The sequence below is a fragment of the Kogia breviceps genome, chromosome 7, assembly GCF_026419965.1.
Source record: "Kogia breviceps isolate mKogBre1 chromosome 7, mKogBre1 haplotype 1, whole genome shotgun sequence".
In the NCBI taxonomy this organism is placed as follows: Eukaryota; Metazoa; Chordata; class Mammalia; order Artiodactyla; family Physeteridae; genus Kogia; species Kogia breviceps.
The window spans coordinates 13,851,276-13,864,676 of NC_081316.1; the positions used below are offsets into that span (position 1 = coordinate 13,851,276).

At 52.0% G+C, this 13,401-nt stretch overlaps 3 protein-coding genes across 8 annotated transcripts in view; all 3 read right to left on the reverse strand.

Annotated features, from left to right (window-relative positions):
* The window catches only part of STX5 (syntaxin 5), a 28,501-nt gene extending 23,771 nt beyond the window's left edge, over positions 1–4,730 (reverse strand). The window contains exons 1-5 of one of the 3 annotated variants that reach the window (XM_059069977.2): positions 4,580–4,730; positions 3,648–3,739; positions 2,571–2,641; positions 2,350–2,405; positions 2,161–2,231 (exon numbers count right to left, since the gene is read on the reverse strand). In XM_059069977.2, the coding sequence (XP_058925960.1) occupies positions 2,161–2,231; positions 2,350–2,405; positions 2,571–2,641; positions 3,648–3,710 (261 nt within the window). In that variant the 5' untranslated portion in view covers positions 3,711–3,739; positions 4,580–4,730. Of the gene's footprint in view, positions 1–2,160; positions 2,232–2,349; positions 2,406–2,570; positions 2,642–3,647; positions 3,892–4,579 lie in introns of all 3 variants that reach the window. The other 2 variants (XM_067037436.1, XM_059069976.2) reach the window with 2 other exon arrangements.
* A 167-nt stretch (positions 4,731–4,897) lies between these two features.
* TEX54 (testis expressed 54) lies at positions 4,898–5,497 on the reverse strand. Its single transcript, XM_059069168.2, is given in 2 exon segments — positions 4,898–5,250; positions 5,253–5,497. Coding segments are annotated over 2 exon segments (525 nt in total). The 5' UTR covers positions 5,425–5,497.
* Positions 5,498–5,578: 81 nt separating this feature from the next.
* On the reverse strand, positions 5,579–13,021 carry WDR74 (WD repeat domain 74). Of its 4 annotated transcripts, XM_067037439.1 has the most exons (14): positions 12,706–13,021; positions 12,405–12,608; positions 12,233–12,322; positions 11,383–11,760; positions 11,195–11,301; positions 10,988–11,109; positions 8,826–8,901; positions 8,542–8,688; positions 8,264–8,365; positions 6,840–6,940; positions 6,701–6,756; positions 6,211–6,356; positions 6,065–6,121; positions 5,579–5,799 (listed from the first exon to the last, which is right to left on the reverse strand). In XM_067037439.1, the coding sequence occupies exons 4-14, from the start codon at positions 11,444–11,446 to the stop codon at positions 5,620–5,622; spliced, it is 1,158 nt and encodes a 385-aa protein (XP_066893540.1). In that variant the 5' UTR covers positions 11,447–11,760; positions 12,233–12,322; positions 12,405–12,608; positions 12,706–13,021; the 3' UTR covers positions 5,579–5,619. The 4 variants fall into 4 exon arrangements, with proteins under 4 accessions (XP_066893540.1, XP_066893541.1, XP_058925956.1 ...); XM_067037440.1 differs by lacking the exon at positions 12,233–12,322 and having other exon boundaries at positions 12,706–12,992; XM_059069973.2 differs by lacking the exons at positions 12,233–12,322; positions 12,706–13,021 and having other exon boundaries at positions 12,405–12,628.
* Positions 13,022–13,401: the final 380 nt, after the last annotated feature.

Sequence of the window (13,401 nt, forward strand, 5' to 3'; positions counted from 1 at the left end):
TCACCAGTTGCTCAGACAAAAAGCTTAAGAAATCATTCCTCTCTCTTCCCTTAATCCACAAGGATCCCACAAAGAAACCCAGCTGATTCCAACATATACTCTGAATGTGTCCATTCATCCCCTTCTCTAACAAAGCCACCCTAGTCCAAACTGTCCTCTCTCTAAAAATTGCCCAAAGCCTCCTAAGTGATCTTCCTTTTAGAATTTGCCCCCTACAATCCACTTTCTACACAACAACCAGAGTGATCTTCTAAACCAAAAATAGTGCATGTCATTCCTCTGCTTCAAAATCTTCCAAGAGCTTCCCACTAAATTTAGTACACGATCCAAACTTCTTACCTAGCTTACACGGGCTATGTGGTCTCGCCCCACTCACTCCTCTGACCTCACCCCCCGACAGGCCACCTTCTCGCTGGCTGTGCTGCAGCCACACTGGCCTGTTTCACAACCTTTCACATCAAGGTTGCCCAGGCCTCGGGGCTTTTCCTTTTACTATTCCCACTTTCTGGAATGTGCCCCCGTCAGATCTTTGGATGACCAACTCTCTCCTTACCATTCAGGTCTCCGTGTCCCTTCCTCAGCCAAACCATCCTCGATCACCCCATGTAAAGTAGGCCCCTACCCTGAGGAACTCACTCACCTCATTTCTTCAATAGGATGTGCCACTACCTGAAACTGTCTTTTCTGTTTGCTTGTATAGTGTCTAGTTCATCCATTCAGCAAGGAAGTTCCCAAGGGCAGGGACCGCATTTGTCTTGTTCACTGATGAATCCCCAGAACCAGGCAGCCAAAGTCACTCAATAATGTGAGTGACTGAAAAAATAAACTAATAAACCCTCATAACAACCCTGTGAGGTGGGTACTGTTATTATCCCCTTTTTATTTATAAGGGAACTGAAGCTCAGAGTAGTTAGGTAGCTTACCCAAGGTCACACCATAATTGGTGAGCCTGGGATTTGAAGTCTGTCTAAATCCAGTCAGTGGTTCTTAAAGGCCTATTCAATAATGCCCCAGTAGTTAACGGAACCCTCTCTTTTCTACTCAGCACAGCATCTCCTGAATGTGTCTGCCCTTTGGCCTCTGCCATAATCATCTTCTCACTGGAGGACTGCACAAGCCTCCCGAGCCTCTCTGACCATTCATGCTCCAGGGCGTTCCTTTTTCCCTCATGGTCATTCAATTTCTCATTTTATTCTTATTACTTTGTTCCGGGAAAGAAACAAATCACACTGTTAGAACTGCTGTACTAGGGTCTTGCAGACAGAATTGGAATCCCGGTTCTAATCATCTTTGCAGCCCACACACTTCAGAGTGATGCCACATTCCTTAGCAAGCGCCCATGATGACCTTCACAGACAGCGACCAGTCTACCTTTTCACCCTCATCTGCTGCCACTCGTTCAGTCAACAAATACTGAGTACCCAATACATGCCAGACACTGTTACAGGCATTTGGGACACATCCATGAACAAACAGAAAGAAAAATCTCTGCTCTTATGGTATGAGCACTTTTTTTTCTTTTCATGAGGAAGACGAGGTAAGTGGGAGGAAACAAACAATAAACATAAGTTACTTATAGAGACCGTTAGAATGTAACAAGTGCTATAAAAAAGAAAATAGAGCAAGATAAGGGAGATCAGAGTTGGGCGCTGGGGTATTAAACAGCATGGTGACAGTAGGCCTCCCTGAGCAGGTGATATCTGAGCAAAAAACTTGAACTTTCCCTTTTGTAAGACATGCCTCTGCACACACTGTTTCCTTTGTCTGGCACATTCTTCCACTGCTTCTCCACAGCCTTGAAACCACCTCAGATGTCACATCCTCAATAAAATCTTTCCCAGTGTCCCCAGACTATCTCATTCATCTTTTCATAAGATCTTTTCTGAACCACTTGCCTCTTATTCATTTAAGTGTGAGTTTATGGGGCTGGATACCTCTTCTAGACAATAAGCCCTTGAAGGCAGGTATCTTGCCTCGTAATGTTTGTGTGGCAAGTGCCCAGCACGGTGCTTTGTACACAGTAGATGATCACTGACACAGTGGATGAGCGGGATGTTTGGGGCTGGCTCTAGAAACTTTTCTCTGGGACCCTAGAGCAAGAGAAAATGATGGAAGTGATCCAATTGAAATGCTGGGCTCTCTCGATCGATAGTCGCTCACCTGTTTGATAATATAAGTTAGCTCCTCAATTTCCACTGCTTTATCATCAAAGAGGGACTTGCGCTTTGCCACTGCAGAGACAAACAGGAAGCCACAACAGGTGAGGTCGAAGACAAGGCTCAGGGAGTATGGTTCCTCCGCCCTCCCGGGTTCACTGCCCCAGTTCTGAAAGGCCCCGAGAACACTCACAGATTGTCAGCTTCTCCAGCTTGGCAAATGTGTTGCTGAGGTCTTTCCCAATGCGCCTGCAAACGAGCATTAATGGGAACACTGCGGGAAGGGAAGGAGAGGTCCTTTCCCACATTAGCACCAGCACAACTAATCCCAGTCCTCACGGCCAAGGTCACCACAGGCAAGGCTACCTCTCCTCAGACACTGGTCAGCCCACCACATAACTTCTCTCAACTCACTTGGCCATGAGGGTGAATTCACTGCGCTGCCGGACAGCACGCAGAGTTGGCTTGTTTGTCTGGATTCCATTCTGAAAAGCAACGTCAAGAGGTAAAACTTTAGTTTTCCCTCCCCATTTCCAGCTTTCACCGTTCCTCAGGTGTCTACTAAACTCACCCTCTAACACTAGTGGCATCCTCCACCAGACGGTCCATACAGGTAGACCTGGGTTCAAATCTAGGTACCACCTCTTACTACATGGGGGGGTTGGGGACAAGTTGCTTAAACCATTCTGAATCTCTACTTCCTCTTCTGTAAAACGAAGACAATCCACATGCCTCTTGTTCTTGCTAAGATTAAAAAACCTAAGGGTTGTAAATTATTTTAGCCAAATACCAGGTCCATTCTAAGCACTAAATAAATGGTAACTAGTATTACCATTCTATTCCTCCAATCCTGGAATCAGAGAGGATAAATGTAAAACTCTTGGAGATCGTGAGCAGCTAACAAGAGCTGAGCAGTAAAAATATTTTAAATTACATTTATTCAGGTTCCACTTGGATTCAGAAAGTCTGGACCAAGACAAATCTAATTTTTAAAAAAGCACTCCAAAGTGGTTTTGACTAAAACTACTTATTTAGAAACCTTCCTTCATTTTACAGATACAAAACCTGAGGTCCAACTAGATTAACTTCTGTGTTGTCACAGAGCAAACTTGGTAAAATTATACTGGAACTAGAATTCAAAGTGCTTGTGTCTGAGCTAAAAGCTCTTTTGAGAACCTGTTCCTTATCCAAACCAAATATACTTGCAGCCACCTCCTGCCCTGAGATATTCCTTCCAGAAGAGCAACCCTACGCTCAGGGAATTCCTGATTTAAAAAAAAAAAAAAAAAAAAAAAAAAAAGCCTAGATCTTTGCCTCTAGATTAGCTAGCCCACCTCTTCTCTGTTGCTTGGTAGATCCTACCACCCTCCCCAAGCTGGACCAGTTCTCCATCGGGCTCCCCCAAGAATTACTTCAACCAACGGTGCTGGACACCGCCTCTCCCAGGTCTGAGTAAGAGTCACTCTTGCCTTTCCCACTCCAGGTCCTTACCTGACGGCTCTGCAGGGACTTGCAGGCAGACAGGAACTCCTGGGTCCGATCCCGGCAGGACATGGTGTCGGGAAGGGGAGGGACCAGGGCCACTGGGGGGGGCAGAGGGGCGATGTCGCTGCTGCTACTGCCAGCAGTTGCAGGGGACAGGACCTGTGTCTTTGAGAGACCCAGGTAGACACCCTGATCCGTGTTCTTAGACCCGTAGCGTTTCCGCGGGATCATTGAGACGCATAACCTTGGACTGTGGTGGAGGGGAGAGTGTCATTCCCCAGGCAGCCTCCTTCCCCACAAATCCCCCCCAACCAGCAGATCCTCGGGGCCCCTCTGCACTTGGCACGGACTTTCGCGCCCGAAGCCACCCGCAGATCCTGGGGCCGACCCGCAGCGGGCAGGACCCCGCTTCTTCTCTGGCCCAAGCCGTCCCCTCTCCTCAGACTCTTCTTCCAACTTGGTTCTGGCGGTCAGAGCGCGGGCCGGGGCCCTGAAGTAGAGGCAGGGCCAGAGCCAGGTCCTGTGGCTCCGAAGCTCCAGCCCGGCCCGTGCAACTGCCCTAGGCCCTAACTGGGCCCTCTCGTATCCACGGGTTCCTCCGACTCCTCAGGGAGAAACGGTGACGGACCTCCTGAGAGGGACACACTCCGGTGGGCGGAGGGGGGAAATCTCTAGGTGTTTATTTGAAGCAGGAAGTACCACCCTCGCCTCGCCTAAGTCCCACCGTCTGGAGGACTGCAACCACTGATTAGCTAAGGCCGATGTCTTTCTCAACAGGGACTTTCCTGATTGGACGGCGACGTATTCGCTCACTTCGAGCCGGGCCGGCAGGACTTGCCCGCTTGCCCCTGGTTCCCTTCCCCCCAAGCCGCGCCGTCCCCGGAAAGAGCTGCCCAGAGCAGACACTGCGGTCAGACCCCTCTTAGAGCGTGTCCTACCTCCTCTCTGCCGCCTGGCGCCGCCGCCGCCACCGCCACTGCCACAATCTCCGGGTCGTCACCGCCTTCTCCCCGGGAACCGAAGCCGCCGAAACCCGACCAAAGACTAGAAGCCGCCACGTCACCCACACGTAACCCCACCCCCGGTGACGAGAGGGCGGTGCCACGCCTTTTCAAGCCCGACCCGAGAGACACGCCCCTCCACCCAAACGCAAATGCAACTCCGCTCTTCCATTGGCTAGGCCGCAACCGTGGCCCCGCCCCCAAGGAACGGGAGCCGGGGGCCCAAGGGGCTGGGCCAGCTTCGGGGGAGGAGCCTTAAAGAGCCCGCAGCCCTGGTGGTGCCCGCGCCCTGTACGCGCAAAGCGAGCCTTGGAGGCACAAGCTCTCAGGCAGGTACAAGTTATAAACTTTATTCTGTGGAGGGAGGCTGGGGCGGACTGAGAACAGGGCTGGCTCCGGCTCCTCCTGGATCCCCTCCCGGTTGCACTCCTGGAACGTACACGCCTGCTTTGGATTCTGGACTGATTGCCTCTTGTTTGACCGCAAGGAGTCCCGACGGCTGAACAGGGAGAGCCGCCGCCACAGCACAGTGATCAGGTTTTCGTGCGACCTGAGATTCCGGTTTTCCACCGAGTCTGCATCGACCCCTTCTTTGCCTGCGAGGATGCGAGGCCGCTGAGCTCTACCCTCCCCAGTCCAACCTCCGGGTGGTCCATCCCGCACTCCCGGCTCCCTGGGCACCCTTGTGTGTCTCCGGTCCCACCTTCCCGAACTTCCTCTGACCCGGCCTCCTTGGCCTGCTCATCCGAAGTCTGAAAGTCCTTGCCTTGGCAGCAGCCCATGGCCCCACGCGCGGCCCCCGCACTCGGTTCCACCCACGCCAGCCCGCCGACTCCCGGCCCTGCTTTTGTGACGTCAGATACCCCCCATCACCCCAGCTCAGGGAGCAGCCGCCACTCTTTCCTTTCTGCCAACACAAAAGGCTCTGGGTCGTGGTACGTATTAAGCTGTTTATTTACAACGTGAGTACAAGCTCTTCAGGAGTTGGTGGACCCAGGCCTCTTCTTCTTTCTCTGTCTGGTTTGGAGGGAGCCTTGGGACCGCTCCAAATCGGGGAGTTTCCGCTTGGCAGCTGCCTCCAAGGAAGCCCAAAGTTCATCTGTCTCTGTGTCTTCTGAGGGCACCTTGTTGGGCTCTTGAGGCTCTTGGGGTTCATCCTGATGAGTGGGAGAAGAGCTTAGGAGTCAGACCCACAGGGAAGGGGAATAATTCCTCCAGGCACCACCCCTTTTATTTCCTGCTCCTGGAAACCATATCCATCCATGCGCCTATTTCACCCTTGGCAGTAACTCTTTCAGGACTACACTTGGCTGATGGATTGGCAGTCCCAGGTCTGAGTTCCAGCTGCTTCCCTTTCCTCTTCCCAGGGAAGTCCTCACACCTGTGCCCTTAGCTCCCACATTCCCAGACCCAACTGCTTACCTCCCAGTTATCCCTGCCTGACAGCAGGAGGCAGTTCAGTTGAGATTTGAGGTAAACCTGCAAAAGATGAGGGACCTTAACGGGCCAAGCCTGCAGAAAAAGAAACATGAATCGAATCCGGGGCACAGGAGGCAGCAGGCTCTCACCTTATGGTCCAGGCCCCGTGGATTCCGGATCCTGTGTACCCTCAAGACTCTGTCCAAGCCACAGGAGGCTAGAAGGGGCTTTGAAGGGTGGCACTGCAACCCCCGGACGCTGCCCGCCAGCCCCTTCAGACAGACCAGTAGGCGCCCTAGAGAAGGCGGTAAGAATCAGTGCTAGCTGGCCAGCCAACAACCATTTACTGAGTGTTTCCTGTTCATATCACTTTATGTTTCAACATTTAATCCTCGCTTAACATAACGCTGAGATGGCAATTACCATTAATATCTCCATTTTTCAGGTGAAGGAACTAAGGCACAGGGAATTGACAAAGTAATTTGTCTAAGGTCACACAGCTTTTGGCAGAACCAGGATTTGAACCGGGGCAATCTGGCACCTGAAAGAGGGCTCAACAGCTCCACTGCACCTCGTCAGAGGGAATCCTGCCCTTCCTCCCCACCCCTTCCCTCCCACACGGCTCCCTAGCCCACTCACCCTGCCGAAGGTCAATTTCTGCCAGCTGCCCATGAGTGTTGCCCACAATCACCGAACTGAGGAGATCAGAGGCACATGGGGTCAGCAGGGCCCCCCCTGGAGTCCTTCCCAAGCCCCACTTTGCCCTCTAAACACTCACTTGCCCCCAGGAGTGAGGGTCATGGCTGTCAGTGGGTACTCTCCATAGGTGGCCTCGAGGACCGGCCTGCGCTGGGGGGAGGCTGGATCATAGACACGGACCTGGAGGAAGACTGAGGCATCACCGACAGTACCCTCACTCCACCTACCCCCTCTGGCTCCTCCACATCTTCATCCCCTCCTCATACACTGCTTTGTTTACAACCCACTTGTTCAGAGAAACTCTCATTTGAAATGCACCCCTCTTCTCTGTGTGTTGGGGGGTAGAGGAGAGACAGCTGCTAAGGAGCATGAACATACAGGGCTGAGGAGAGAGGTCCCCCAGCCTGGAGGCGGCAGCATTCCCATGGTCTGCATGCATGAGCATTCCATCCCCCCCCGCCCCGTACTCCCCTCTTGGGATGGAAAAGCAAGTCAGTCCAACTGTCAGAGTTGCTGGATTTCAATCAGAGAAACGTTAAGTCTGAACAGGGAGGAGATAGGAAGCCCTCATATGTGTTCTGAGCAGAGGTGTGTCACCAATAGCAGACTTCAATGTGCAGGAGCAAAGGAAACAGGGCAAATACAGCCACCCAGGCCTGCGTGGGTCTTAGAACTTCAAATAAGACCAGCTGGGGGGCTTCCCTCGTGGCGCAGTGGTTGAGCGCCCGCCTGCCGATGCAGGGGACATGGGTTCGTGCTCCGGTCCGGGAAGATCCCACATGCAGCGGAGCGGCTAGGCCCGTGAGCCATGGCCGCTGAGCCTGCGCGTCCGGAGCCTGTGCTCCGCAACGGGAGAGGCCACAATAGCGAGAGGGCCGCGCACGGGGAAAAAAAAAAAAAAAGACCAGCTGGGAATTCCCTGGCAGTCCAGTGGTTAGGACTCCGTGCTTCCACTGTAGGGGACACGGGTTTGATCCCTGGTTGGGGAATTAAGATCCCGCATGCAGCACAGGGCAGTCAAAAAAAAAAGAGAGAGAGAGAGAGACCCACTGAAAAGATCCCCGTGTGGACCTTTCCCGTAAAGCTGAGGAGTTGAGGCCAGTTAGTAGAGGGTCAGGCTTGGGTCCGAAAGCAAATCAGAGGCTGCATCAGGACCAGAACTCAGTTCTCTTGATACCCAGTCCACGTCTTCTCATGACACCTGAATCATGTGATTCTACTATGAAGGGGACACTCCCTTCTTTTCTCATACAGGTGGGAGGAAAAGGAAGAATCACAGTTCAGGGAACTCCTTCCTAGAATGTAGTAAGAGAAGGTCACCGGCTCAGCCATTGGGCTGGAACAGACGGGGGAAGTCGGCCCTCTTCTGGGAGCTCAGGGATGGAAGAAGGATGGCAAGCAGAGCGGCTGTGCCAAATGGTGGGGACCGAGCCTGCATGGCTAGGCTGTTTCTCCAGGAGGCTGCTGAAGCCCAGAAAGAGATAGGGTGGGGTGGCGCCTCACCTGGTGGTACCCTGTACAGGTGACGAGCTTCTGTGACTCAGGGAGGAACTGTATGTCCTGGTCCCAGATGGGAACGCGCAGGTTGAGCCAATCATTCCGTACCTGGTAGGGTGGGTAGATGGGGGACAGGGTTGTGGAGGGCTCAGTGTGCCCCTTCCTCCTGCCTTCTATCATTATCCCCTAAAGCCCAGCTGGTCTCTGACATAGTCAGTGGCCTCAGACTCCCTGGACCTCGGAACCAGCCCCTCCCTGCCCCCCATAACCTCCCCATCACTCACGTTCTTGGACCTGAACACAGGCTCCTCAGAGCCCTGCAGGTCCCACACCTTCAGAGCGTTCTCCTTCCCACCTGTGGCAACCACGTGGGGGCGCGCTGGGTCTTGGCGCATCCTACACACCCCAGGGCCCACCCTCAGTTCCAAGAGCTGAAAAGAACGGAAGATGAGAGGGGAGATAAGAGTCGGTTCCAGATCCTTACTCCTCCTCCCGCAAAGCCTTCATCTGGCTCCTGCCCTGGGCCCCACCTTCCCCAACCATCTGGATCAGGACAGGGGAGCCTCACAGGGTCAGAGGATGCCTCCTTGTCATTGTCATGCCAGACTCGAAGAATCCCAGAATCCACACATGTGATGAGGGTGCTGCCGGCAAAGGGAGGATAGAGTTAGGGTTAAAAACAGGAGCGGGGGCTTCCCTGGTGGCGCAGTGGTTGAGAATCTATCTGCCTGCCAATGCAGGGGACACGGGTTCGAGCCCTGGTCTGGAAGATCCCACATGCTGCGGAGCAACTGGGCCTGTGAGCCACAACTACTGAGCCTGCGCGTCTGGAGCTTGTGCTCCACAACAAGAGAGGCCCGCACACCGCGATGAAGAGTGGCCCCCGCTCGCTGCAACTAGAGAAAGCCCACGCACAGAAACAAAGACCCAACACAGGCAAAAATAAATAAATAAATAAATAAAATTTAAAGAAAAAATTGGACCATAAAAAAAAAAAAAAAGGAGCGGGGCTGTTCTCTGGCCCCAGTCTACCAACCCCCAAATTCATATGAACTAGACTCCCTCCTACCAGCCCTGTTTTTTTTTAAAACAATATTTATTTATTTATTTGGTTGCCCCGGGTCTTAGTTGCAGCAGGTGAGCTCCTTAATTGCAGTTCACAGGCTCCTTAGTTGTGGCATGTGAACTCCCAGTTGAGGCATGCACGTGGGATCTAGCTCCCCGACCAGGGATTGAACCCCAGCCTCCTGCACTGGGAGAGTCAAGTCCTATCCACTGTGCCACCAGGGAGGTCCCATACCAGTCCTGTTCCTAAGGAAGCCTCTAGGTTACTCGGGTCTGGGCAGGGCTTGATGGCTGTTATTTAATTTCCTCAACAAGGTAAGGGTTTACTAGTCTCATAAGTGAGAAAACTGAAGCTCTGAGCAATTAAAAGATTTGCCACTCAGCTATAAATGTCAGAACCAGAGCTGGAAATCAAGTCTGATACTCCAAAACAGAGAGCCTTTGCTATTCCACAGCTACATCTGGGGCACCTGGCCCTGCTGGTCTTTCTGAACCTTGAGTCAGTCACCAGAGGTCAGGATCAGTAGCTCTGAAAGGATTGAAATGGGACTGTTCTGGATTTAGTGTTTGGCCAAAATCAAACACCAGCTTCTTAAGTTCCCTGTTCCGGGTTCCTATCTCTCCCTCAAAGTATGCGTCCCATGAAGCCCAAGCAAGTCTCTCCCCAGGATCTCTACAGTTCAAGCCTATACTCTTTCTCATATTTGCCCACCCTTCTCAACTCAGTTCAGGCTCTGGGCTTGCCTAGGCTGTGGCAACAGTCTCCAACTGCCCTCTCTCCAATCCATCCTCCACATCCTGCAGGCTCATAGCTCTGACCACAGCATTTCCTGCTCAAAAACCAGTAACTCCCCACCACCTACAGAAGTGCAAATCTCTCGGCCTGGCACTTAAAGCCCTTTACCTTTAGTCCCAACCTACCTTGCCTATCTCATATTAAAATGCTTCCTCACGAATAATAGGGGGGAAAAAAAAGGAAAAACTTTGCCTCAGCTTCAACCCTCAAATGCTATTTATCTTCCTTGTGATGTACCCTGTAGCCTAACACCAATCCTTGGCCTCTGCTCAGGCAGGAGCTTCTTTCTAGAATGCCCTTATTCCTTTCTCCACATTTCAAAATTTTACCCATGCTTCAAGGGCCAGTTCAAACTTCTCACCCCCACAAAGCCTTCTACACCTCACCTGCCAGAATTAACATCACCAAACCTACACAGCCTGCCCACAGCCTCTCTCTTCATCTTCGGAAGAAAGCTAGGCCTGCAACCTAGCACTTTCCTATCTTTCACTTTGGGAGCTTCACCACCTTGTTGGTGGTTGTTAGCCCCCACTAAAATACATACTCGAAACTATTAAATGACTGACTCAGGGCCATCCAAAAGGTTATGGAGCCAAAAGAAAAACCCTGGAAGATGCAAACTCTGTGAAGGCAGGTACTGTGTCTGGTTGACCTGAAGCCCTTGCATTTCGCCCAGTGCCTATATACAACCCAGTAAGTGTTCAGTTAATGTTTGTTATAGGAATGAACGAACTTAGGCAGGACAAAGGTCCCTGTCACGCAGACCAGGCCCGTGTCACCTCAAGGTTGATCACCATTATTCAGCCGTCCTACGGGAACCTCAAAGCTCTCCCTACGACCTGAGCGTTTCAGCAAAGGGTTGGTCTTACCCGTCGACCTGGGCGAGGCCTCGGAATATGCCCTCCCCTCCGGGGCAGTGTCTCTGACCCTGGAACCTGCCCTCCTCGGTGCTGAAGTGCTTCACTGTCCCATCCGCACAACCCACCAGGATCTGCGGGCAGAGGAGGGCAAGATGGCGAGAAGAGGGAGGCGGGCGTGCCCCAGGCCCCCCGCTCCGGCTGCCGACGGCCGCCCACCTGAGTCTCGCCGCCCGCGCCCCAACACAGGGCGCTCACCGCCTCCTCGCGCCGCGGCTGTCCCGACGGCGTGAAGTTCGCCGCGTGTTTGCGCTGAAGGTTCACGCCTGTGGGACACCGACGTTAGTCGCGCCAGTGTCCCCAAACGGCGACCCCCCTGGTTCCCAAAACCCGGCCCCGCCACCCACCTTTCAGGATGCCGGTGTCGGTGCCGACCCACACATGATTCCAGCGTGCTGCCGCAGCAGCCATAGCTGAGTCCCGGAGCCCACGGCTCGAACTTCCGGCGCAACAACTGCGTCACCAGTGCGCGCGGAGTCAGATCCAGTGGAATGCTGTTTCTGGGAGTTTAAAGAACCGCAAGAGTTAAAAAAAAAAAATCCCCTTTCCGCGCCAGTTGGTTTCGCTTTTACGAAAATGAAGCCTGGAGATACTTAACTTGTGGAAATCTGAAGAGTAACTTGACCATTTTACACTTCCAGTGAAACGTATCCTAACTGAACCGCGAGGCCGGGTCCAGGCAGCCGTAGTCCGTTTCCCTACCCCAAAGCATCATGTAATATTTCCTGCACCAGACAAGGTAAGAGATCATTTCAGAAATGATTGAAACGCTAGTGAAGCGCAGGGCTTCAACTTGGAGTATGAAAAGACAAAACGGAGCCTTCCCTGGTGGCGCAGTAATCAAGCATCTACCTGCCAATGCAGGGACACAGGTTTGAACCCTACTCCGGGAAAATTCCCACAGGCTATGGAGCAATTAAGCCCGTTGTGCCGCAACTACTGAGCTTGCGCTCTAGAGCCTGCGTGCACCACTACTGAAGTCCGCCGACTAGAGCCTGTGCTCAGCAGCAAGAGAAACCTGCGCCATGCGAAGGCCGCGCACCACAACGAAGAGTAGTTGCCGCTCGCAGCAACGGGTGAAAGCCTGCGTGCAGCAATGAAGACCCAAAGCAGCGTAAAAAAAATAAAAATTAAAATAAAAAAAAGAACGAAAGCACAACAGCGAAGAAAGTTGGGGGAAATGAGAGACAATCTTACGTGTATCTTTTTGGAAAAGTAAGGTGGGGCATTATTCTTCCTCACGTTGAGGTTTGGTGATCTTAAAAATCACCAACTCACAGTAAAAATCTGCAGAATTAACAGTATTTCTCCTAAGGATAAGATGCAATTTTAAAAATATCATAACGGCCCCCTTTCTTGAGTGACTTACTGAGAACTGTTGTTTTCTGAAATCAAAGCCTCTCAGAAATCTTGCTGTTTTAAAGTACGTCAGGGCTTCCCTGGTGGCGCAATGGTTGAGAGTCTGCCTGCCGATGCCGTAGACGCGGGTTCGTGCCCCAGTCCGGGAAGATCCCACATACCGCGGAGCAGCTAGGCCCGTGAGCCATGGCCGCTGAGCTTGCGCGTCCGGAGCCTGTCCGGAGAGGCCACAACAGTGAGAGGCCCGCCTACTGCAAAAAAAATAAAAATTAAAAAAATTATAAAGTACGTCAGAAAATAAAGCACCCCACCCTCGCCGGGCAGATTTCAATCCTCAAGAGAGAAGCAAGCTTGATCTCCAGCTCCGGTGCAGAACTGCTGGTAGGAATTCGGAGGGTAACACTCCCACCATTTCTCTTCACTTTGCATTTCCGAGAAGACAGCACTCTCAATCTAGCTCAGTCCAGAGGTGCTCTGGTTTCTTCACTCTGTACTTAATTTATCAGAGTACTTACTACTCTTTCTGAAGATTTTATAGGAAGTTACTTTTTTTATTTTGGATTGTGTTGCGTCTCCATTCCTGCACGCGGACGGCGAGCGAGAATTACGCCTTGTGATGGTGGTGTGCGACTTCTTCATCGCGATAGTTTTCCTTACTATTGAGCACGAGCTCTAGTCAACAGTTGTGGCATTAAAACAAAGTCGTTGCGGCCCTCGAGTAGATGTGCGCGGATTAAAACTCAAACGCGCGTCAACTGTAGTATAAGTACGTGAATTTCTACTATTGGAACTCCAAAAGCGCTGAAAACACCATTTAATCAAGAAGCGCGGTTTTTTGTGGGTTGTTGGGACTACAAGGTTTTTTATGTGATACTAAAGTTTATTTCATGACATGGGAAACAAATATCCTGGACACCTACCGTTTTCCACACACCCAAAAAAGCAACCCCGGTATTACTAGAACTCGTAGTATCCTACTGGTTTTTTGTTATTCTTTGGATAGTTCA